The 26,337-nt window shown below is 46.2% G+C and overlaps 1 protein-coding gene across 1 annotated transcript in view; it reads right to left on the bottom strand.

Annotated features, from left to right (window-relative positions):
- The window catches only part of LOC147688885 (uncharacterized), a 243,578-nt gene extending 217,658 nt beyond the window's left edge, over window positions 1–25,920 (bottom strand). The window contains exon 1 of the mRNA XM_086939982.1: window positions 25,765–25,920. Within this exon, the coding sequence (XP_086796108.1) occupies window positions 25,765–25,865 (101 nt within the window). The 5' untranslated portion in view covers window positions 25,866–25,920. The remainder of the gene's footprint in view (window positions 1–25,764) is intronic.
- Between the last annotated feature and the right edge of the window lie 417 nt (window positions 25,921–26,337).

Here is a 26,337-nt window from a genome sequence, read left to right on the forward strand (position 1 = left end):
CCCATACAATTTAAGACAGAAAATGAAATTGTGACTGGGTGGCTCACGCCCAACACTAAATTGGGTTTTGTAATTTTGTCCATGAACCTTTCAGAAGTTGCGCTCCAACCACTTCATAATGTAATACACATGCTGAATTCTAACTGTGTGCTCGCAATAACATTTCAGACTTTGTATAGCATGATTGTCTTGTTTAAGAAAAAAATATTTTTTAAAGAAAATGTAATTGTGCCTTCACTGAATAATAAACGTGTGGGTCAATATGCATGTAATTCAGAATTCTATGAGAACATTTAGAATACCCTGCCTTCACCACTTCTTATGGTAGGATATGAAGGATGTACAGCAAACAGACTCTAGTATGGACGACTGGTGGCTTGATTGAAGCACTGGTATGCACCAACAAAAAGAGAGCATGCATTAAGAGCAAAAATGACTACGTTATATGCTAGAATTTAGCAAATCACTCCATCTTTAAGAAATAAACACATAATTAATATTTTATGTATTTATTTGAAGTAAACTTGTCTCTGTATTTTTGTGAATTGTTTTGAGGTTGAAAACACACAAATTCTTTAAACTGGGGTCTCCGCGGCTGAAACATCAAGATGGAGACCTGATCAGACGCAGGTCTTAATGGCTCCCTGCCCAGATCTCCTCTAAAGGCCCTTAATAGCACACTTCGCCCCCCAAAAGTCACACCTAACCAGTGAAGTTACAGAGAACGTGTACGACCCCACAAGAGATGTTTCAGAGGGGAGGCAACGCCCGGAGTGACTTTTTGAAGGCAGCTGTGTCTGGCCGCGTCGTCTGAAATGGCGGCCACGACGGAGCAGTGAGGGGCTCTGTGACGGCATCGGGCAGGTCCCAGCCGAGTCGCCCCTATCAGCAGCCCTGCGAGGGGCTGGCCGCCTGTAAACTGGGAGAGGAGCAACTGGAGTATACGGTCGGTGGCCGCTGACACCAAGCCGGCAGAGAGACGGAGGGCCAGCAAGGGGTCGCGAAAATCGAGGCCCCGGCTTCGGGCCATCGCGGAGTGAGGAGCCAGCGCGGCGCCGCAGACGAGCCCAGCTGTAGAGGCAGATCGGCTCCCAGAGTGGCCTGGATCGGAGCTCAGCTATTTGGAGAACGGGTCCGCTACTGGGCTGAAAGACTGGCGGCCACCATCGCGGTCCGCCCAGGGAGCGGAGAGCGGAGGCCCCGGAGGCGTTAAACTAGAGGGCCCAGTCGCGGGCCTGGTGGTGAGAGAAAGCCTGCGCCCCCGCCGTATCTTGCCTGGGCTGCACTAAAGCTGTGAGAGGCGCAGCCCAGTGAAAATCTGAAGACATGGGGAGCTTAGCGGGAGGAAGCGGACCGGCCCCGGGACAGATTGCCACCGGAGAGACCATAGTGGAGCGGTGAGGTACGGGACACTCCCGGTAGCAGCAAAATAAAGAACGGGACCCGGTTTTGGGCCTGCCCGAAGTGTGTGCTCGACCCAGGGTCGAGGTCGGGCCTGGAAGGAGCGGACTTCCTGTTATAGAGGCCCTAGGCGGAGGCCTGCTGCACCGGGCCCAGCTCCCTGGTTGATTGGGGACTCAGGCCCAAACCGCTAGTCTGGGCGTAGACGGCCCGGTATCGGATTGGCACCAGAGGGACAAGAGGCGAGGCCCGGAGGGTCGGGCCCGGCTCGGGCCACAACGGACAAGAGGGGATAAGGCCGGCAGGCAAATTGCGGCTCCCAGAACACTGGCGGGAAGAGGCATGCACTGGGGGCAGTAAAGTCGGCAGCTCAGGGCTGTGCCACACTCCCCTCTGGATACAGGAGGAAGGCCTTGGAGGCAGCAGTAAGGCGGACTGCCCGGGTGATCGAGCCCGGTCCAGCATTGAGCCCGAGGTGTAGAGGTGCACCACGCCAACAGACTGAGGTGAGGAGCGATGCCGAAGGTGGCTGCGGCAGACACTCGGGGAGCGTAATCGAGCTCCCGGCGGGGGGGCCTGGTTGGCCACGGAGACAGGGAAGATCGATTGTGCAGAGAGTGGGGGCGCCTTACACACCTACTTAGTGGAGTGCCGCCATAGGACGGGGTAAAGTGAGGATCTGGAGAGGCCGGCCTAGTACCTAGACTGATTTGGCCACCCCTTCAGCTGATTGAGAGATCTACTATGCTGCTCTCACCCGGGGATTTTACAAGCTCTGGAGGGACTGTCGCTGCCAGGGAGGTTCACTTAGACGCACTGGCTAGGGGCACCTCAGGATCGGATGAGCACTACACTGAATAGCACAGGAGAAGGCAAAAGACCAAGCAGGTGCTCCGGGCATTCCCAGCTTTGCGACACAAAATGGACTTAGGTTGCATCTATATATCCCTTTGTGCCTAAGCAAGATCTACCCCAGCTCTGTCTTCAACACGACAAGTCGTGATCCAGGACTCGGCGGTGTTGGACTGAGGGGCTACGTGCCAGTACTAGAAGAAGGGTTGGCTGTCGTTCGCTAGCTGTACGGGCCAGGACTCATTTGTGGGCACCTTGGGAATACTGCGCCATCTGCACAAGAGAACGGGGCACACCCACGGCCTAGCTATGGTCGAGCTGAGGTGGTGCGGCACAGGGGCCGGAGACCAAGGAACGCGAGTGCAGGAGATTCATCCGTAGATTCTTCATGGTAGAGGCCGTCCCTCTTTGATACGACGGAGGAGCGATTAAATCTAGAAAGGACCGCAGTGGTATACCCCTGACCCGACCCTCTGCAACAGGCGAGAGCTTAAGACTTGGTGGCAACACGGCCAACGCAAGCCGAAGAGGCAACCGTACCATCACGGATATGCTCAGCACAAACACTCCAAAGGGGGGGAAAGCCCCGACAGCGACATCTCCCACGGTACACTCCACTGCCCAACAGCAAGAAGAAGGGGAAGCGCCCATCACAAGGTCATTCCTAGAATCCCTCTTTAACACTCTCCGGGAGGACTTCCAGACGTTAAAGCAAGATCTCGCTGGGGAACAGAGGGAGCTCCGCCGAGATATTTATGGCCTGGGTGAGAGAGTGGCTGCTGTAGAAGACTCTGGCCATACCCGCAATGAGGAGCTGGTTCACCTACAACAGGAGGTACTTCACCTACAGGAGCAACAGGTGGACCTGCAGGCCCACGCGGAAGACCTGGAGAACCGTTCCCGCAGGAACAACATTCGCGTCCGAAATGTGCCAGTGAAAGCAGAGGGGAACAGCGTGACCTGCTACCTGCAGGACCTTTTTAGAGAAATTTTAGGGGAGCCCTCGGACTTTGCAATCCGTATTGATCGAGCGCACAGAGTGGGCTTGGCGAGACGCACACCAGCCCCACCACCAGATATCTTAGCATACCTTGCGAACTTCCCTCTGAAGAAACGCATTCTACAGATGGCCCGGCAGAAACAACCGCTGCAGTTTCGAGGTGACTCCATCGCCTTATTTCAAGACTTATCAGCAATCACGCTGCAGAAGCGGCGAACATTCAAAGTGGTCACGAAGTTTCTAAAGGACAAATAGGTGCCATATTCATGGGGCCACCCATTCCGCATTATATTTAAATGGCAGGGGAAACTGCATCAGCTCCGCTCTCTCAGTGACACCTGTTCCCTGCTGCAGCTCGAGCTCCCGGAAGAAGCGAAATCCAGAGAAGCTTCACCACATGGATCTCAGGATGACCCCACACAGCACTCTCGCGATGGATGGCAATGGGTCCGAAGAAGACGACGCACAAGGGCGCGCCACAAGCCCGACCCCGAGACAATTACACAGGAACGGGCAGTGGCCGTCCAAGAGGTGGTTAGAGACACCTCTGAGCCTTCCTAAGCAGCATTTATGGGGGGTGAAGTCCTTCTTTCTTCTACTTAATTGAGGGGGGAGGGGCGGGGAGCCAGAAGGGTTTCTGCGGCCACATTTCCCACTATGAAGACTTTCTACAGACCTGCCCTGGTTGTTGACAGGCACGAGACTATGATATGCAATTGGGGGTTTTGAATTGGGGGAAGGGAGGGGGGAGGAGGACAAGGGAGGGGGGGTGGGGATAGGGGGGAAGGTTGTGGACACAGTAGTTGGGGTTAGGGATAGAACCGGAAGGGGAGGGGGGCCATCCAGTGCAGGGCTCAAGTTTTAGCTACCCTCGAAGCAATCACACACACCACTTCGGTCAGACAGAGGTTCAGCGCTATGGGTCACATCAGTTTAAATGCCAGCCACGACCATTAAGGTTTTGACCCTGAATGTGCGGGGCCTAAATAATCCGGTTAAGCGGCGTGCAGTATTATCCCACTTAGAAAGCACTCACGCAGACATCTGCCTGCTACAAGAAACTCACCTGCTATCTCGCCACTGCCATCGGCTGCGCTCTCACAAATTCCCAACGCAATTTTTCTCATCTAGCACCACCAAGACAGCAGTGGTAGCGATTCTAGTGGCGAGGCATTTTAGAGGAGAGGTATTATACAAGTTTGCGGAACAGAAGGGGAGGGTGTTGTCATACAGATTCAGGATAGGGGGGCTAGCATTTACGATTGGATCCTTATATAGCCCTAATGAGCAGCAGGAACGCTTCTTAAGATCAGCCTTGATGGACATTACAGCCACACCAGACAGACACATCATCCTGGGAGGGGATTTCAATATGGTCTTTGACACACTCCTGGACAGGTCCGCACAACGTACTCCACAAGCAGGGGCATTCTCCATGGGTGTAAGGAACAGATGGCGGGGTTGGGTCTTCACGACCTCTGGCTCCGCGCACACCCCGCGGACAGGGAATATTCTTACTATTCCAATGCACATAAAACATACGCGCGACTAGACCATCTCCTGGTCACAGAGCCGGTGTGCGCCTTAGCTACGGCTACGGAGATGGGAGTAATCTCCTTGCCGGACCATGCACCGTTCTCCGCCACACTCAGTCTACCGCCGACATCTTGTCCACCTAGGGTTTGGCGCCTCAGAGACACATTACTACACCGGAAGACGGTAGTGAAGCACATTACAGACGCTATCCACGAATATCTATCACACAATGCCAACACCGACACATCCTTAGCGACACAATGGGCAGCCATGAAGGCTGTTATTAGAGGTGAGTTTTTGGCCCTTTCCTCAGCAGAAAACAAAGATCGGCAAAACAAAAGAGACAAGCTCACCCAGCGGGTACATGAACTTGAACAAATGCACCAGCATACAGGGGCTCCCAGGATCTGGAAGCAACTTAAAGGAGCGAGGAAACTTCTCGCGGGCTTGGATATAGACCGGGTGGAGTACGCGGCACTGCGTCTGAGACACACTTACTATACAGGAGGAGACCGTTGCGGCCGACATCTAGCCCATAAACTCCGAGTAGCGCGCCAGCAGCAGCTGGTGAAAGAGATTTCTGACTCAGACGGGACGTTAGTCACGGAAGATGCCCATATTGCAGATACCTTCCACAGGTTTTATACGGTCCTTTACACTGGGGATCCCCCGGACGATACCGCGACGGCGGATTATTTAGACTCGGTCACACTCCCCTCGCTGACGCCCTCACAGGCGGAGTACCTGGAAAGGGACATTCGCATTGAGGAAGTGATCTCAGCCATTGCTAAACTTAAGCATGGCAAGGCCCTGGGCCAGACGGCTACACGTCCCTTTTCTACAAAACATTTTGCACGACGCTGGTGCCGATCCTCACCCGCCTGTTTAACTCATTCTCAACACCTGGCGCTATCCCACCCAATCTTTTGCGAGCATCTTTTACTGTGATTCCCAAGCCAGGGAAGGACAGGACCAAGTGCGGCTCCTATAGGCCGATATCGCTCTTAAACGTAGATCTTAACTATATACTGGGATACTGGCAGCCCGATTGGCCCTCCATTTACCTGGACTCGTGGAACCGGACCAGGCGGGGTTTGTACCTGGGCGGCAGATGGTGGATAATACCAAACGGATCATCCACCTTATTGATAAAGCCTCCCGAATACCCAGAGAGGGGATGATGCTAGCGGTCGACGCCGAAAAAGAGTTTGACCGAGTGCACTGGCCATACCTAGAGCAGGTCCTAGCGAAAGTAGGCATTGGTGAAAAGTTTCGCTCCCTAGTATTTAATTGCTATAAATTCCCTACGGCGGTAGTGCGGGTGAACGGATATAGATCGCGGAGCTTCACCATTGAGAGGGATACAAGGCAGGGGTGCCCGTTGTCACCCCTGCTCTTTGCCCTATATATAGAGCCATTTGCCCAGCGGATACGGCAGAATCCCCTGGCGACGGGGGTGAAGTTTGGCGCCTTCCATCACGCCGTCAGCCTCTATGCTGACGATGTAATATTGTCCTTAGACAACCCACGAACGGCCCTTCCAGCCTGCATTGCGGAATTAGACACTTTTGCCGCCATTGCAGGATTTAAGATGAAGGTGGATAAACCTGTGGCTCTCGATCTGTCGCTTAAGCCGTCCACTAAAGCCTACTTGCAAGATCTTTTTCCCCTGCACTGGTCATTAGACCAGGTGCCATATCTGGGAATCCAGCTGGCCAACACCCTGCCAGCTATGGTGCAGGCCAACTATGCCGCTCTAGGAGGAAGGATCCGGGAGGAACTTGGGCGCTGGAACCGTAGCACACTCTCTCTGGCTGGGGAGAATTGCTGCGGTCAAAATTACGGTTTTGCCGCAAATTCTTTACCTATTCAGGGCACTTCCGCTTCAGCCACCTGTGGGGTGGATCCAACAAACGCAGGCAGATCTCTCGCGTTTCATCTGGCAGGGTCGGAAGCACAGACTGAAGAGAGCACTATCCATGCTAGCCCCGGAAGCCAGAGGACTAGGGATACTGGATCTATGCAAGTACTTCCAGGCGGTACACTTACGCTACTTGGTGGAGTGGAGCAGGTGGGAGTCGGACAAGCACTGGCTCTTTCAGGACCAGGCTGTGGCCGGTCGGCCCCTACAGGAAATACCCTTCTTGCGTAAGGCCCACCGTCCTGCTAACTTGTATGCTTCCTTTATCCCAAAGGTTCCCCTACGAGTTTGGGACACCACTAACACCGCGCAGGGGCTCACCACGTTCCCCTCGCCGCTTACTCCCCTGGTTAATAACCCGGACTTCACTCCGGGGATGGAGATGGGGGCTTTCACGCACTGGCGGATAGCGGGATGCAGGACTCTGTTCCACATTTATGGACCGGAAGGCGTTACTCCCTTCCCACTTATCAGGCAGGAGTACTCGCTGCCGGAGACGGACAGACTACGCTACATGCAGGTCCGACACTGGGCTCTGCACCCGCAAGTGTGGGAAACTGCGGACAGGAAAGTCTTACCTTACGAAAGGTGGTTATTATCCTGTACCTCCGATACGAAACTGATATCGGACCTTTACAAGTTTTTGCAACCTCCATCCTCACACTTTTACAACCCAGGTAGGGAATGCTGGGAACGGGAACTGGGCAGGACACTTAGTCACAAAGAATGGGATCAGATCTCGCACAGAGCTCGCCACTCCGCATACCACACAGGACTCACAGAGACACTGACCAAGGTATCTACCTACTGGTATTATACACCCAAACGACTGCATGAAATGGACCGCAAGCGGGAGAACGTCTGTTGGAGGGGCTGTGGGCAGATAGGCACACTATCACATATACTATGGGACTGTCCGATCCTGCACTCTTATTGGAGGGAGGTGATAGATGAGATTGACACTCACTTCAACACCGAACTGCCGGGCTTTCCTGCGTACATTTTTTTAGGACTCCCGAACCGCTTGATGTATCCTCTGAAATCGTGCAGGGGACGCCAGATCGCTATTGCCTTAGGCGATGCAGTGCAAAATATCCTTACACATTGGCGAACTACTGAGCCCCCCTCCATCACAGGGTGGTTACATAGGCTGTGGTATGTGTTGGGGATGGAGAAGATGTCGCTCACTTTAGCGGGGGATGTAGAGCAGTTTGACGACCTTTGGCAGCCGTTTCAGTCCCTATTGGTCACTGAATTCAGAGAAATCACTTGTCCCAAATACCTTCGCCTCTTACGACTCACGACATCTGAGGGGACAGCCTCCTGAGTGGACCTTGGATGTGATTGGTTTCAGAGAGAGTGGCACAGCAGTACAGAATGGGGTAGAGCTAAGCACTGGACGGGGGGTGGGTGGGGAAGGGAGTTTGTGGGAGTTGGGGGTCCGGGAGAGATGGGGTTCGGGGGGGGCTCAATCTCTTTTTGCAACACCGCTTCTATCTATGTATCTTTGCTGATCGGTTCCTTTTTGATATGTCATTTGGAGAGACTTGTGACACTAAAGGCACCTCGGACTCTTGAGGTCTTGCACCTTCTACGCAGTGTATATTTTAATTCTCTGTGTTGCACAATAAAAATGATTTAAACATAAACTGGGGTCTCCGGGCGGCATTAGTGGATCACTGCAGGTTCACTGAAGTCAAACATTAAGAACTGCTGATTTAGACACTTTTATAAGAGAAACAGTGGTTCACAATAGACTCATGGAATTTTCAGGTATAGTGAAAATACTTAAAGTAACTAAATTACCAAAACAATTAATGAAACAGAGATCAACTGTTAGAAATTAGGTTTTTGATGGAGACAGGATGAAATCACCTCTCAAGAAACAACCACATTCCTTTTCAGGGTGAACCACAAACATTACTAAATTTACCTGTGCCTACCCCTTTGATAGCCTGGTACAAATGCATTCAGGCTTAACTTAAATTTAATTTGTAAAGTATGTATGCAGCACTCAAACAGCAATAAGTAGGACCAGAGTTAAATGTTTTACTTTTTTCATTACAAACTAGAGCATAAATGATCAAGCACCAACTGTGGACATCTAGGTACATGAGACTGGGGCAAAGTCGAAAGTCATGGCAAATCGCAACCTGGCGCGTTTTGGATATACGAGGTGAATTGGGCCAGGCCTCAAGCAGCAGGGGATTACTTTGAAGTTCAAGGTAGGCCTTCTAATTATCCTCCACAGTACAGGAGTGAAGTGAAGAGTGGGTCTAATTTATACCTGGTGCCAGCTTTGAAGTCGAAGAAACTTCTAGAGTTCCGCCCCCACAGTTGGTTCTGGAATTTCCTTTCTCCCTGCCCCTGCTCCAGAGGTTTAGTGTGACAAAAGGCTGGTGTGAAGTTATTGGTGAGTGTTCAGCTTCTTTGAAATGTGTGTAGGGCACGGAACAGCTCTGTCCCTCCCATCCTGGCAAATGGCCTATCCTGCCAACATCTAGTCCCCCTTTGTCTCACTGTCTGGGAGGAATACACAAAGGTCAACTACCATGGTAATTACAGTCATTTGGCCAAGGATAGAGGTTGTGGGCACCAAGGGGCTTATGTCCAAGCCCCTTGTGCTGCTGGTTCATCAGTGTGTCCCATATTAAAATTGACACACCAGTGACGCAAAGGGCTTGTAAATAAGCCCCCAAATGGTTAAGACAAGAAAATGCCAACTGACTGTTCCCATGAGGCACAGGGTCAGGCTAATTTGCATATGGCCATGTCTGAACTGGGGTGGTGTGGAGTGCAAAAAAACGATGGATTTAGGCCCAGATCTCTGTGGGATGGGTATGCTCAGACGTGAGTCCCATGCTCTCCACACCACTGGATTCAAGCAAGCCGGGCTGAAGACGGCTGGAATGTCCATCAACTGGGGTTTTTGCAACTTTCTAAAAGTGGCATTATTGGAATTGTGACTTAAAATCTGACTTTGCCGTTCATGATTATATGAGAACTTCCATTGATTTTGCCAGTTGAACCCCAAATCAACCGTTTTCTAGATTTAATCATTGTTGAAACTTTTCTAATGAAAGCATGTTGATAAATAGGCTTGACTAGAGGAAAGGAAGGCAGAGGTGAGAATGATGGGTTGTTATATAAAGGGAAGGTTTTGTATTTACCTTCAGTGCAACTACAACAAAAAACAGTGAGTTGGTTTCATGACTCTAAGACTAGCGTACATCAATAGCAGCAGGTAAATAATATTTTTGGTCACCTGACTACCAGCCACCTAAGAAAACTACTGGCAAGAGGCTATCTCTGAGATCTTTCCCAATCTATTTCAAACTACCATTTTGAAATATCTGTGTAAGAGATTGGGCAGCTCATGGGTGCCTTCCTGTAAGTGTGATTGGGTGGTGCCACATCCCTAGACTGGGTAGGACTTCCACATTCTTGAAATCTCTACCTTCATTTTTGCACAAGAGAAGAGGTTTTGGCGAACAGAGAAGAAATAGATGGACTGCCTGTGTGGATAAATCTCTGTCTGTAACTGAAGGACACTTGTAAGATTTGCTGGGGAGCCTAAAGAAAGCGAGTCCTCTTGGACATCAGTGGCCTATTCTTGCTGTAAGGGCCCCAGGAAGAGAGAATAAAGGCTCCTCCTGGACATACAATACAAGGTTGGAGTAGTGAAAGGCATGTGGTACTTGGGAAGTATAGACAGGTAGAGTGTCTACCTTGAGGAATGTGGGGTGCAGCTGCAAGAAGACAATAGGTCAGTAGAATATCACGAGCTGGCAGGAGAACAGGTTCAAAACTTGTTTAAGACCACTGATGCTAGGAAAAGAAGAATAAGTTAAAAGGGGTTGTGAAAAGCATTGGGATCCAAAACCTCTGTCCACAATTTTAGAGTCCTGAAGGCCCTGAAAGAGCACTCACTCCTACATTCATAAAAAACACACCTCTTATCCTTCAATCCAAATATACCAAGGCTCAGCCACCCCACATATACACAAAACAGAGTACAATGGGGACAGTTGTTTGATTTTAACCTTTGTCGTTTTGTGAGCCGGAATCACTCCTCAAAAATGGTTGACGCACGTTTCGGTGTGAAAAATAATTTTATCCAAACACCTTCTTCAGGACCACACAAAAAATTAGACTATTTCAAGGAGGGGCCAATGGGGTAATAATACTATCATCCAGATATGTAAACACAAACATCAGTGTATAGTTACACTTTCCTTCTTCTTCGTGTACTCTTCGATTCCGAAGACGCACTTCTATTTGCATTCATTCAAACCTTACAGATACACCTGAACCCCACTTGCAAACTTGGCATCCAAGATGGGTGATTTTTTGGATGCCCTGTTTCTAGATGTGAAATTCATTTAAGCAAGTACGAGGAGACGATAAAGTTGTTCGGATTGTGAGTTTCACAAAGGGAGAAGGAAATACAAGTATTCTGTTGAAATATTTCTGATAAATAGAAATGTGTCTTTGGAGTCGAAAATAGCTTGGTAGATGAAGAACAAGGAAAGTGTAATTATTCACTGATATCTGTAGCCAAGCTATACCTGGCTGAAGACCCCATAACAAGGGCAAAACCGGTCCTGGATTGCGTGTGTTCTGGTTCATGGAGGGCCTGGCAGTTCAGGTTGGACTGTTCCCTTGAGGAACAGGGTCAAGACTGATTTCCATATGGCTGGGTCCAAACTGAGATGGCATGGTGAGCGAAAATGATGGATTGGGACTCGGCCTGAACGAGTGCCAGTGGCTGAGATTATTTTAAGCATTCCATCCATCACCTTGTTGTTTTTGAATATTTGCATATGTGCAGGGCAGTCCCATGCAGCCAATACGATACTAGAGGCCCAAGTTGCTTCTTTGAATGCATCATTGCTCTATGAAGTGCCGAATTGGCATACTTGGTATTTTTTTTAACCTGTAGATAGGTTTGAACTCTGAACATATAGGTTCAAAAACCAATTGCATGAAGAATGTTCCAGAAGACAATATTTACATCTGTCCAACATTTATTTTCATCAAGGCTATCATGCACGATGTGTTAGTGGAAGACATGATGAGTTGCACTTTTATTGCATTATATATAAAAAGTATTTTATCAGTTGCTTTAGCTGTTGTGCTGTATCATTCTGTTTCTATAAGACTACGGTCACCCCTGCCTTATTTTCCTTCTGATTGGAAATGGGGCTGGGAGTGCTCCATTTACCCTGACTTAGGCCCATGGGTCTGTATACAGAGTTTTTACATAGTGTAGAAATCACAAACCAAAGTTCATACGCTCCAGGACGCAAAAGAAAAAAGACCAATTGACCATGTCAAAGGCCTTCTTTATGTCCAATAGAATAAGGACTCTCTCGTCCGGCAACCTGCTCTTATTAGCAATGATCACATGAAGACACCGTGGGAAGAGTCTAGTGGATAAATCTATTTTGAGCCTCCCAAACCAGTGTATGGATAATTTTGATAGTCTGGTGGATAGGACCTTGGCCATACTTTTTGTTTCCATATTAAAAAATGATTTAGGGCGATAGGCACCACATTCCTCTGGTGGTTTGTGTGGTTTCAATATAAGCGATATTGTGGTGGCCCTCAAATCATTTCACAGAAGGGTGTTATCTACCGCCTCAGAGATGAGATCCTTTAACTGAGGCATTAGAAGAGTGGTGTAGCATTTGAGGAACTCTAGTGGGAGTCTGCTAATACCAGGTGCTTTTCTGCTGGCCATTTAGCGAATAGCCTTTTGGATTACACCTTCTCATATGGGGGCATCCAGCTCCTCTCAGCACAGCATGGATAACGTTTGAATAAGTACATGTTTCGAAATAGGATTATCCTGATCTATTCGGGAGACCTCATAGGCATACAGCTCCTGCATGAATACCGTTGATGTTGAAAATATCATGGGACCATTGCAAGGAGTAATGTGGGAAGACTAGTCGGTATGTACAATGTTTGTTGGTTAACCAGTACAGTTAATTCAACGATTTGTCCCCCAATTGATAAACCATACTGAAGGATCTCTGTCGGGCGGCTCGGGCCCTTCTATTAGATCCTACAAAGAACTAACTGTCTCTGAGATAACCGATGATCTGTCCATTTGGGACATCCCTCAAAGTGAGAGGTTCTATCTTAAAGCTCCTGTATCTTCCTGTTTCCATCTTTTATTTTCCCTTTCCTAGCCATGTCCCACCCCCAAAAATCTGTGTTGAAGGCCTCCCATAAACTGGCTTTGGAAGAGACCGAGTCAAGATTAAGTTCAAAGTATTCAACAGTTCTATCCTGGAGGAGTTATGTTGGACTATTATCCACCAACCACCAAGTATTTAGATGACAAATGCCTCACTAACCAAGAGGCGCAGAGGTCATTGTTAACTCTTCTGGGCATGGTCTAATAAACTTCACAGCAGACTTGTGTCGAGTGAAATCTGCATGCGTCTGTAATTGGGTGAAATAAATATTCTATTTTGGAGTGTGAACCATCAAAGGAGGAGTATTGTATGTAATGTCTATGTCTCTGGTGTGTCCTGTGCCATGTAGCTAACAAGTCCAGAGAGGTTGTCCACAGTCTCACACATATTTGTTTTGTAGATGCAGCAGGGTTACTGGTATCTACAGAGGGGTTCATCACCAAATTAAAATCCCTCCAATCACTGTGCAGCCTGTTGTAGAGCATACCAAAGCAAATGTGAGTGTCTGAAGAGTGTCCTTGGTTAGTGTACATGGTTCCCCCTCCAGCAACTAATGTTATGGATTTACCCAAGAGATCAGGTTCAGCTGTTGTCACCACCAGTGAGAATGATTTTTTGAGGAGGATAGCAACCATTCAGGAACCTCTGTTGAAACCTCACTGTTGTGCAGCCATGACGGCCCAAGGAGGTGCAGTTGCTGCCCAGCAGGTGGGTCTCTTGTAGTAATACAATGTTGGGTTTCTTTTTGTTTATATGCAGCAAGACTGCTGCATGCTTAATTTAGTAATCACAAGAAAGTATTCATGGACTTGCACATGCTCTATCCTCCCCCACAATCTTCCCACTTTGATTTCCAACACAGTGCAAGGCAAGGATAGCTACCGCCCCTGCAACACAATCAAAACAACAACACGACTAGCACAGAACCTCTATTTCCCCCCACTCTCCTCTTCTCACACTTCCTCCCCAGAAGTATCTGTCACTCCAAAGCACTGACCCGCCAAAAACATTTTTGTATAGATAGCACAATGAAAGTTTTGTGGCCGGGCTTGCACCACTCCCCCATGTTAGGTTAGCTTGCTGAGTAAGGGCCCACCGCTGGCACCTTTAGTGTAAGACCAGTAGAGAATAAGTTAGCTGGAGGTTCTACAAAGTGTGCTCCACTTTTCTGTGTCTGCAGCCTCCCTCCGGTCTCCAGGGTAACACAGATTTGCTGGACTCTCCGAGTCTGATATTACATTATTAGGAGCCAATTGGGTATTGGCACATTCAGATAATGTGGGCCACTGGGAGCCTCTTTTGCAATGTCTACTTCCGCTACTATGTCTGCAGGTTCTCGTGCTCCTCCAAACCACACCACCATCTGAATCTGCAGCTTGCTCCAACTGTTTATGCATGTACTGTGGGTGCTCCTCCACCCACTACCATGCCTCTTCTGGTGTCTCAATGATAAGAAATTAACTATTATATATACTTTTTAACTTGTGACCAGGAACAGTAGCATGTATCTGATACCCATCACATGCATTTTCAGTTTTACTTGGTCTAATGTTCTGCGACATTGCTGCACAAATAGAGTGTAATGTTGGAAAATAAGGATCTTTTTGGATTTGTAAAGCATCTTCCCTTGCATCCTGGTGAATTATAGAATCACATCCTTGTCTCTGTAGTTTAGGAATCAAGGGCCCAGGGATGAACTCCAGGCTGGGGTCGGTTTCCTAGTGCTCTATGGGCTCGGTCAATTATTAAACAGGATAACAGTCTGTCGAGGGGAGGAGAGATCTAGCCACTGACACAAAACAGGCTTTGGTACATTCCCCTTAATACCTTCTGGGAATCCCACCAGTCGCAGATTATTGCAGCGCACTCACCCTTCTGCGCCGTCCGCTCTTGAGCATAATTTATGGTTTGTGGCATTTAATTTATTGCCCCATGGCAGTTATAGATTTGACTGAGTCTCTGCCTCCGATACCACTACATTTTTCAAGTTCTGGTGGAGTAAAGTGACCTCTATGGCCACTGAGGTAATTTGTGATTCCAGAGCTGGTTTGGAGGCAGCAATGATCGACAGTATCTTGTCTGTATAGTTAATAGGTTTCCCCTAAGACAGTCGCACCGCCTTCCCCATGTTCTGGACTGCTGGCGGGCGGCTCCTGTGCCCTTATCCTTTTCTTTTCTCATTGTACGCTGAGAGTCCTGGGGGGGCCTGTGGCAGACCCTGGCCCACCAGCCTTAGTTGGCAGCAAGAGCAGTCAAAGTCCGGATCGTACTACAGGGCTGTCCAATGAGCCCGTGTTGACACCAGCCCAGTGAGGCAACTCTGCTCGCCAGGTGTAGTGAGGTTTTCTAAGATAGCAAAAGGGCTCCTAAGCCCCGGTTCACCCCTGCTCTCAGTATAAAACTGGTGTCAGCTCCTCAGAGCCCCAAATCATCCTATCTTGACTGTGGCACTCATGCTGTGTCCTCTTCCTACTCCCACAACCATAAGAAACAGGGGATCAATTCCATAGGAGGTGGCAACGCCAACAGCACTCTGTGCCCCCCAACCAGGACTACTACACAAGATTGGGCCCAAGATAGGGACTGGGGCAGCACCCATAGGAGCAAGCCTACAGTTAATCAGGCTGAAGCTGCTCTGTCCCCTCTCCGAGCTCTCCTGGAAAAAGGCTCTGGATTTGCCACTCAGTCACTTGCCTTTGATAAGCACCACCTCACCCTCGGCCCCAAAATGACTATCTAATCTTACCTCAATACTTATCTTCCAGCATGCGCCAAAGAAAGTGCCTTAAAACAGATGCTTCAAGGGCCTGACACAAGAGGTCAATCATACACCTTTTTCTTAGAGGCTCTGATGAAAGGGCAATCCATTCTGAAAGTCATTCTTTCAGTCTCAGTTCTCTTCCTTTGTAAGAGAATATGCCCTAGGTCAAGCAGTGCCTTAAAGCAAAAGGAGGACAAAGCTACAGTCACAAAAAGCCTTCTACATTCTGGGTTCTGAATGTACAACAGTTTTTGAAATGCTAATATTTTGTAATTGGGTAAGACCAGGACTAGACCAGAACTGAAGTAAGACCAGAACTAGACCAGAGATAAAGCTGGGCAGGCATGCGGTGGAGCTGGAGTCAGACCAGGACTGGAGCTGGAAATTTTAGATCAGAAGTGGTGCAAGGTCAGGACTAGAACTGACAAGTCTCAAGCACACCAATAGTTGGATCTGGCAGGCCTGCAGCAGAGCGCCATGACTGTGTAGAGCTCAAACGTGCAGGACTAGAGCCCTGGTGAAGTAAAACCAGGAATGGAGCAGAGCTGAGGATGGTAGGCCTGGAGCGGAAGTGGAGTAAGAGAAGGACCGGAGCACAGCCAGAGCTGGCAGGCCTGGAGCAGAACAGGAGCTGGATCTTGTAGGATTGGAGCAGAGCAAAAGCTGCAGCAGAGCACTTGTGAAAAATTCACTAGCAGGAGCAAGTTGGAGGAGAAGTGGCTTATTGGTACTCCGCTCAGATGCACTTTATAAACTTTTAAGAAAGAAACCACATTACTAGGAGGGCTGATCTCTGAACAGGAACCCCCTGGCAGGAACAGTCTGAAAAAGAACACATTGGAAAGTGTAGACGTTTCATGGCCACCTTGGAGTGCTGTCTGTGTTTGATAGTCATCTTGAGGTATATGGACTCAGCACCTCCAGAATTCCAGTTCCAGCATGTTATGCTTTTAGACCAATAAAGGAGAATTGCCCTCTATGTACCCACATCTCAAATGACATCACTGATGACATCACTGATGACATCTCATTTGACATTACTGATCACATCACTGATGATATCATTCATGTGATAATACGATGAACCTCTTCAGACTCTAATATAACCTTAGATACAATCAGTGTAAACAGACACTCACAGACTGTCACTCATCCATGGAGTTACTCACACATCTAGTCAGTCATGCAAAGAATCAATCACACCTCCATTTCCTCAACTATACAGTTATACAAACTTTACTTATTCAAACATATACTAACACATATTTACTCTCTTATACAATCCCTGATACAAGTTCACAATGATCCATACAGCCACTCACACATTCACTGGCTCTTATGCACAGTTATTGTCATATACCTCAACAATGGAAAATGCAATGTTACACTACAAGACCGAAAGTGAAGTCCTAGGATCAGTTGGTCTAGAGTTGGACGAGATGGAAATTGAAGAGATTCTGATGCCTCGAGTTCAGAAGCCTAAAGACTATAAGAGTGATCCGACCAGATGAAGCACTTATACTTATAACAGTTGTAGCTTGCTTTAGGAGCACTTGCACTTTAACACTGATCAGCGGTGAGAAAGTGAGCAGAGACACTAAACCCGCAAAAACAGAGTCAAAACCAGGAGGTCAGAAAGCAAAAGAAAGAGGAAACATGCCAGAAGATGCCAGGTTTAACAGTGAGGAAGTCTAATTGGAAAGGAGAGAGTTTTAGCCTTAGTATGGCTATCACACTAAGCCACATTTAAGATCCACAGGGACAGGGCCTCAACATGTACAAAACTAACCCAAACTTCACTGCCAGCTTGGATAGCTGTTTTTCACTGCACCGTAGGTCCTCACACTCCAGTGTTCCATATGGACAAAGACGCTGTCAGCAGAATAATTCAGAGACTGCACTCTAGGATATACAAAGCCCTGGAAAAATACCTAATATTTATGCTGGTCATATATGACATACAGTAAATAAAACTGAGGTTTTTGTTTGAGAGTGCCAACTCCTCTTAAAATTCGGTTTGGAGGGGGACAATGATCGTTTTTTCATGAAGGCTTTCATGAATATGGAGTAAAATACATGTTTTGGTTATTTTAGCCAACATATCTCTCATTGAGATCAGTCTGTAAATGCCTGAGAGATTCTTATATTTAAGAACAATGGGTAGCCCCTCAACTCCCTTTCAAGAGGATGGGTTGCCACCAGTTTACCACATGGCATCGAATGGAGTACAAAATATAGCGACCCAGATATCCAATTGAGCTTCACACAAAACTTCTGAAATGTTTTCAAGTCTTAATGCCTTCCCTGCATTTTGAGTGGTGAACACCATATTAACGTTAATTCTATTCTGTGTAAGCAATCAACATTGCTACGGATCATGTGGGTGGAATTATTAGCGTTCCGGGCCCGATGTGACCTGCATACAGGTTGGTCTAATGACTGACCATTTGAATTCAGTCACAGTTGAAGTCACACTAATGCCTGATCTTCCTATGCCCCCAGGTTACAAGCCTTTTGAATTGTGATTAGCTGCTTAAGTTCTCCCATGCCCAGCCCACAATTCTCTTTTCTCTATTAAGTTTCTAATATCAAGGCCAGTAGTTCTGAAAATTATCATGAATAGGTCTGAAGTCTTGGCTGCTTGCCCGTTAAGTGTATGCAGTGCCTTCTTCTGCACACAAAGCTCCTCAACAAAGCAACCATAACAGCTCAGAGAAGTAACACAATTGAGGTTTATTATTAAATGTAGAGTATATTGTTATGATTACTGTGCCTTTTTGGTAAAATGACCCGGGAGGAGATCACTACCAGGTAGTCATTGACTGTGTATTGACTCCTGACTAAAAACAGCCTTGAAACAACCTACCCCTTCAAATATATTGCTATTATAATCCAGACCTGTGCCCTTCACTGTGATTTTCTTGATCTTTTTGTAAAATGTTCTGTTTTTTCATGATATCATATAAGTGAAAGGTTACATAAATGATAGATGCTGTATTGTTAGGTGGAACCATACAGCAATTTTTCTCCATAAGCAACATGGATTTTAGAAAGGCTGATATTTGTTTTTAGTTGTAATCTATGGGGCAGATTTACAAGCCCCTTGCACCACTGGTGCGTCACTTTTTGTGACATACCGGCGGCGCATTTTACCGATCCATATTTACAAGAAAAGGAAAATCCACCCTGTATGACTTTTCCTGTCCTTTTAAATATGGCCCCTTTGCACGGGTGTGCCTTCCTGCACATGAACACTCATTAAAACAATGACGTTTTTCAACTTCTATTTGTGCTAATGCAACACACATAGAAGTTGAAAAACGGCATTTCAGATTTATTTTTGTGCAAGAAAGGAACTCTTCCTGAACAAAAACAATCTCCCCATGATACAGGACTCCTTGCACCATGGTGCCAGGATGCCTGCGCCGGCACATGGCAGCAGTTTGTGCACTAGCACCAGGGGAAGCATAGAGATGCAAAATATTGTTATAAATATGTTGCATCCCTGTGCTTTGAATGTGACTCCGTGCAGCGCAGCCAAGTGGCTTGCGGCACGCAATGATTCACCTTCTTGTAAATCTGCCCCTATGTGTTTGTTGGCGCCACACTGAGTTTAGGAATAGAGGTGAATCTTGATGTAAAATGGTGAACCACAAATAGCGATTGATGCACCATTTTAGGGAGAACTGCTTTTTCTCATGTGTTATTCTCTGAAATTATGAATAGTTTCCAAAATGTTGAAATGAGGGTGCATTGTCTGTTATTTCGGGTAAATTCAGAGCATACAGTGTATTTAAGTAAAATGGCATACTTACATAAAATAAAAAATAATCACACAACAACTTACAGTATTCAGTTTACCTTTTCAGATTTCAGAATTAAAAACAAAAAGTAGCCTATAGCAAAACAGACTCTATGTAGAAATAATATTTGCAAATATAGAAAGGCTGTCATACAAATAGTCAAGCTTTCTTGCTTCCGTAACGGAATATAGTTAATTTGTGCCTGCAATTGCAAAAAGCATTAAATGTATCATGGATTGTGTTGAGCATTTGTCTAAAGGACACAAATTATTAATAATGGAAAGGTCCAACGTTAGGATATGCTTAAAGATGGTGGTGCATACTAACTCTAAATCTCATTTTTATATTTAGGAACCAAGTCGAAGTAAAGTTCCATGCCCTGTGTGGTAGTTATTAGTAAAAATATCTAACTATTGGTTTCATGACATCTACTAGATCTCTGGTCTGACTTCTTCTTTTCACAAAACATTTAGACAACTCCCACTTATCTCTTTTCTGAATTATAGAACATCTTAGGCCATCCTATGTCAGTAAAAACCCCAATATGTTCTAGCCACAGAATCGTATGCCTTTTATCGGTTTTTGTGTAATCGAAAATGACTTCCCTATTCAGACTAGAGTTAGGATTGGACTAAATAGAAGCCCATTGTAGAACAGTTTTATCGTGTCCTCCATCAAGACAGATGAAATGAGGTGTGCTCAGCAGTAAACCCAAAAGTTGCATGTAAACACAGTTGTCCTCAAGTTGCAAACTAGATCATTGGTTTCCAAATGCTTCCGAATCACAACTCAATTTTGAGAAGGATAAAACTTTCGTGACCCACCTAGCTGTAACGGAGAAGGGTGATTTTTTAATGTAACTAAATAATTGTGTGATAGTGCACTGTCATTTACAGACAGCAAATGTTCCATTAAAATGGCCTCTGAATTCACAGATATACAGTTCTACTGATAAAACTATAGTGAACACAAAGGATAATGTGTGGTGAAAATCAGGTTTCAGTGAACATTTATAATTTGTGCACCATCAAGCTTAGTGTCTTCATTTGTTTTCATTCTATTAAAATCTTTGTTTCCATCACTCTTTAGAATTACAAAACGATGCTCCATTTTTGCTTTCCTAATTGCTGTATGTGTATAGTTCATTTACAAGTAAATACATTTTATTGTGTGTTGCAAAAAATGACACCCTACAACCTTTTCTTTCACGCACCTGTACCCCCACAAGTAATGCTGCATAATTCACTTTACTTTTATTTCTCTGACTGCAAAGAGAGAGGGGTTTGAAAACATCAATCCCCATGTTAAAAAATAACAATTTGTCAGAAGACATAGTCGCACATTTGGCCTCTATCTTTAAAACGAAGGAAATGTTACAACTTTACTTTTAAAATACTTTATTTAGAAAATGAAGTCTGTCAAAGTGCGTTAGTGCCCAGTAGAATTAAGATGATAGGCAGTGTCACCATTTTTCAAAAGTGTCGGTGATTCGACAGGTAACCATAGATCATCAGCAGGTTTCCTCAACTGTTAAACATTTTAAATGCAATCGATAAGCAACTAATAGCTTGGTAACATGATCTTTCGTTTTAATTTTGCTGTGTATTACCTTTCGTTTAAATTTTGCTGTGTATAGCTGGTTATTACTGTTTGGTATGCTTGGATAAAAACCAATGAAGAAGCAATATATCAAGTATCTATTTGAAGGTAGTCTTTGAGGCTATTAAGATTCAAGGTTCCTCCCCTTGGTCATTTTGGGCTTTTGTGTTGATTCTAAGTTGCTTATCAATACTCTCCCAGAATCTTACCACTTTGGTAATCACTTGCCGCTGTGCAGTGTTCAGTAAGATGCTAATGGCAAATGTTAATGTCCGTGTCCCCTCCTTAGTCCACAGATGCTGGAGCAATCTTCTGCGGTCTTGCAGGAGTTTAGGGCATATGCAGAGCAAGTGAGTTATTGACTGCTGGAATAAACCGCACAGTCGACTTGTTTTCGACTGGGTTAACCGCCCATAGTGGAGACAGATCTAAAGAGCCCATCCGAAGCTGCAGGTATTTCATTTTATAATAGGAGGAGCATGGTTTGTTGATGTTTTTTGTGGGCCTTTTCTATCATAACTGCTAAGGACCAAGTGGGAATGTTCTTTTTTTGGCAAATGCTGTTTGGTCAGATTTAAGAGATGTGATTTTTACTTTTCTATTCAGAGCTGTTTTAAACTGAAAGTGTGGAAATGTTACAAGATACAAATGTAATTTAAATGCATCTTTATTTATTGTTTGGACTTTCAGGAGTCACCAAAAAGTCAGCTCTTGATCTACCAGTGGGTCATGACCCCCAGTTTGGGAAAACTGATCTAGACACATCTGTGTCTCGCCAGACTCCTACATCATTGTACGTGTCTTCAGAGGCAAGTTTACTAAGACAGACTATGTGTATCTGTTTACTAGGCTTGTTTCACACACTCGAGGCAAATTAAAGCACTAGCACATTAAGCCCACATGATTTTAAAAGACTTGACCCTGAACAGAAGGTGTACTTCAAAAGACTGGACCCTGAATAGAGGCACTGGCATTTTAAGTTACTCTGTCCTAGGGTAGTTCAATAGACTGGACACTGAACAGAAGCTGTGGCCCTTTAATCTCCTGTGTCACAGAACAGTTTAACAGACTGGGCCCTGAACAGAAGCAATGGCACTTTCAGCTTCTCTGTCCTCGGGTAGTTCATTAGACTGGAGTCGGAATAGAAGCATTAGCACTTTAAGCGTCTGTGTCATGTTTACTTTCTCCCAAAAGATCAAGGGCCAGATGTAGGTCGCCAAATACCGGTCGGTAACGGCCGATTTCGGCCGTTACCGACCGGTATTTGGTATTTGACATGTAAGGGGCCTCATATTTACAGAATCGGTATATTTACCGATTCGGTAAATTTACAGAATCTGCAAAACACCGAATCGGTAAATTTACTGATTCTGTAAATCCATATGTAGGTGGCACTGTAATCAGTGCCACAGGCCCTTACCGAATCGTTATTTACCATGGAATACTATTCCATGGTAAATAACGAATTCCAGTGTATATGCACATCTGTGCATGTACACCTGTGCCATGTGGCACACAGACATGCCCTAAGGGCATGTATGTGTGTCACATGGCACACAAGCCAGAAACAGGGGTGAAACAGGGTGTCAAAGTGACACCCTGTCCCCCTTGTAAAATCGGTAAAATTACCGATTCGGTAATTACCGAATCGGTATTTGCTATGGAATTCTATGGGCCTCAAGGCCCATAGGAATCAATGGCAAATACAGATTCGGTAATTACCGAATCGGTAATTACCGAATCTTACCGATTCGGTATTTTTACAGAATATTTTACCTACATAGCAATTACCGAATAGTGAATACCGAATCGGTAAAATTCGGTATTTACCATTCGGTAATTTGCTATTACCTACATCTGGGCCCTAGGGCCCAATGTAGGACACCAAATACTGGTCGGTAACGGCCGATTTCAGCCGTTACCGACCGATATTTGCTTTTTGATATGTAGGGGCCTTAAATTATACAGAATCAGTAAATTTACCGATTCGGTACATTTACCGATTCGGTAAAATACTGAATCAGTAAATCTACCGAATCGGTAAATCTAGATGTAGGTGGCACTGAAAACAGTGCCACAGGCCCTTAAGAATTTGTTATTTACCACAAAATACTTTTTTGTGGTAAATAACGAATTCCACTGTACATGCACATCTGTGCATGTACACCTGTGCCATGTAGCACACATACATGCCCTAAGGGCATGTATGTGTGTCACATGGCACACAAGCCAGAATCAGGGGTGCAACAGGGTCTCAAAGTGACACCCTGTCCCCCTTGACAATTCGGTAATTGACATTGATTCCTATGGGCCTCAAGGCCCATAGGATTCAATGGCAATTACCGAATCGGTAAATACCGAATTGGTAATTACCGAATCATACCAATTCAGTAAAAATTACCAAATTATTTCCTACATCTCATTTACCGAATCTAGAATACCGAATCGGCAAAATTCGGCATTCTAGAGTCGGTAAATGAGATTTACCTACATCGGGCCCCTAGTACTGTTTTAATCTTCTCACTTCTGTATTCAATAGACGCCATCTTACAAGTCACGCAGACTACTTATTCTAGTCTAATATGACGTGATGGAACAGCAAACTATCTGAGAACTGCTATTTCGTAGGCAGTTTGTGCAGTGAATGCAGTTCGTGTGGTTTTCCATGGACCATGTTTGGCTGCTAGGCAGAACCGCACAATCTCACGAACCGCACGCATGTTCACTCTGCAAGTGGTTTGGAAAAAATTGGCTTTTTTCACAATTTTGAAATTTAGAGAAGTGTTTTGCCTAACTTAAAAACAAATCCCATGTCTGCTCCCTAAAACCTATGAGAGATGGTCATCAGTACTCCACAATTCACGTCAGTTAATGATCTAGGATTTTGGCACCAATTAATGCGACACAGATGCAGAAGAAAATATGATAGTGTAGCTTAAAACAAAGAAAGCAAACGGAGCAGTGGACGTGCTGAAGTAGCAAAAAGCAGAGGGCAGTGAGTGTTCAAAGAGGCAGGGAGCAGAGATGCCAGAGAAGGGTTAGAGCCAGCAGCTGGGCATGGAGCAAAGGGTGCGGTGTGCAAAGGGAGCAGAACTCACAGTGTCTGATAAGAAGTTGCAGAGGAGGGGAAAGCAGTGAGTGTTAAGAACAGACCAGGAGTGGGTGGTGCATGAAAAGAGGGAGCAGTGTGGCAGAAGAAGGGGCACAGAACCAGAAGGGTCAGTATGTGAGCAAAAATGAGCAGAAGCAGAGATTTGGACATGTGCCCCACTTCATTCCAATTCTACCTGCAATTCTTCCCAATTTATATTCAAAATTTGGTTGTGTGGCCTGTGCCCCACCAAGAATTGTGTGAGCCTGGATCGCATGTCATCATCTTCAGAACTCTTGTTCAAGCCCTCATACTCTGGCATCTGTATGGTGGTAACACCCGGCTCCACGCCAAGACTCCACACTCACACCCCTTAGGGATATGTCTTATGCAGGACCGGAAGAAATATGAACACCTCACCCCATCCTAATGGAAGTCCATTGGCTCCCCATACTGGCTGGCGCCAGCTTCAAAACTAGCTGCATCATTTACAAAGACATCACGATCAGCACACCCACGTATCTTGCAGACAAGCTCACCATCTCTGCTGGTCCTCGGCACAGCCAGAACCCCATCCAGAAGCCTGAGAAGTGTAAAAAAAACTGAAAACAAGACAGCAGACGACTTTCATCTACGAATTCAGGGGCAGATTTACAATTACTGGCGCATCCCTGCAAATTAGCAGGGAAGCGCCAGTAATTGTGCGCCGCAGCTCCGCCACCCATGATGCGCCGCATTTACAATGCGGCGCACCATGGGGCAAAAACGGCACAGATGTATCACGCATCTGTGCTGTAAAGGCGGTGCATTGCTGGAGTTGCGTCGCAAGCGCGACGCAGCTCCAGCAATGCTCTGGGGGGCCCTATCTCCCCAATGCTGCGTCAAGCCTTGCGCCTGCTTCAAGCAGGCGCAGGGTTTTGATGAGCATCGGCCTAAAAGTGACTGAGTGAAATCTTGTAGATTTCACTCAGCCACTTTTAGGAGGCGTTCCTGCGCAAGAACGCCCCCCCCCTACGCCAGAACGCACCCTTATGGCGCAGGGCTTTACAACGTGATGCATCTCCCAGATGCGTCACGTTGTAAACACCCCGCACCATGGCGCAACTTTTGCGCTGCTGCCGCGTCACAACGCAACGCAACGGCGGCACAAGGGGCTTGTAAATCTGCTCCCCAGTGCGTGGAATAACATAGCCGAATCCATCAGGATGGCCTCCACCCTGCTCCAATAAGGAAAGACTTGAAGTCTCACCTCTTTAAAGAACATTACATCACAGTGCATTAACCACCCAGAACCATCTACCACTCCTGTCAGTCTTTGACGTTCTGCTTCTCTTTGACCCGTTACAGCGCTCTTCTGCTTTTTGGCTAAGTTCACTCTATAGAAATACCATTTACATCCATACATCAACAGCTTTCATTTCAAGTTAGTTTAATATGTTCAAACGGCAGGACTAACACATTATCTAAACTCTTTTTTCTGATGTAATTAAAATGGGTTGACAATGTAGTACCGGACAAACATGTTTAATGAATGTTCTTATGATAACAACATGCATTGCCATGAACAAATGAGCATAAACTGAGCAGTACATACCATTCCACTTTGCACTGGGCATGCAGAGGTCCTGCAGGAGAGCAAGCTGCGAAGTTCAGACACAGAAGCATTACAGCCGCCTGCTCCATTTTAAAGTGCATTCTGAATGCAACTTGATCTACCCTCCTCACGGTCACTAAAACAATGTCTACTAGCAGGGGGATCTCATATATGAATACCCATCCCGCCTCAAAGTTATGCCCAAGTCACATGAGTTATCCAAGTATAATCTAATTAAATCTGGCTCGGTCATGTGCATCTCAGTAGCACAAAGGATCTTCATTACGAGCAACTAGCCAGCTTCATTTCTACGTGGGAAGAAATTATCTCATTAACTATGCAGCAGCGCCATCTACTGTAAGTACATAGTCTTGCAACGCTAGCATAAGTTACCTTAAACGCCTTTTCCGAACAAAACTGCATTTCTACTTTTCACCTATTATCTTTTCAAATGGTTTGTAAATGAACATACTAATTAATAATGAATGTGTGTTTAAATAAATTAGGGAACAGCTATGCACAAAAAAGGAGGGGTTGAAGGAGCACGTGGTGTCTGAAATGTAATCCTCAAAA

Source organism: Lissotriton vulgaris, chromosome 10, assembly GCF_964263255.1.
Source record: "Lissotriton vulgaris chromosome 10, aLisVul1.2, whole genome shotgun sequence".
NCBI classification, from domain to species: domain Eukaryota; kingdom Metazoa; phylum Chordata; class Amphibia; order Caudata; family Salamandridae; genus Lissotriton; species Lissotriton vulgaris.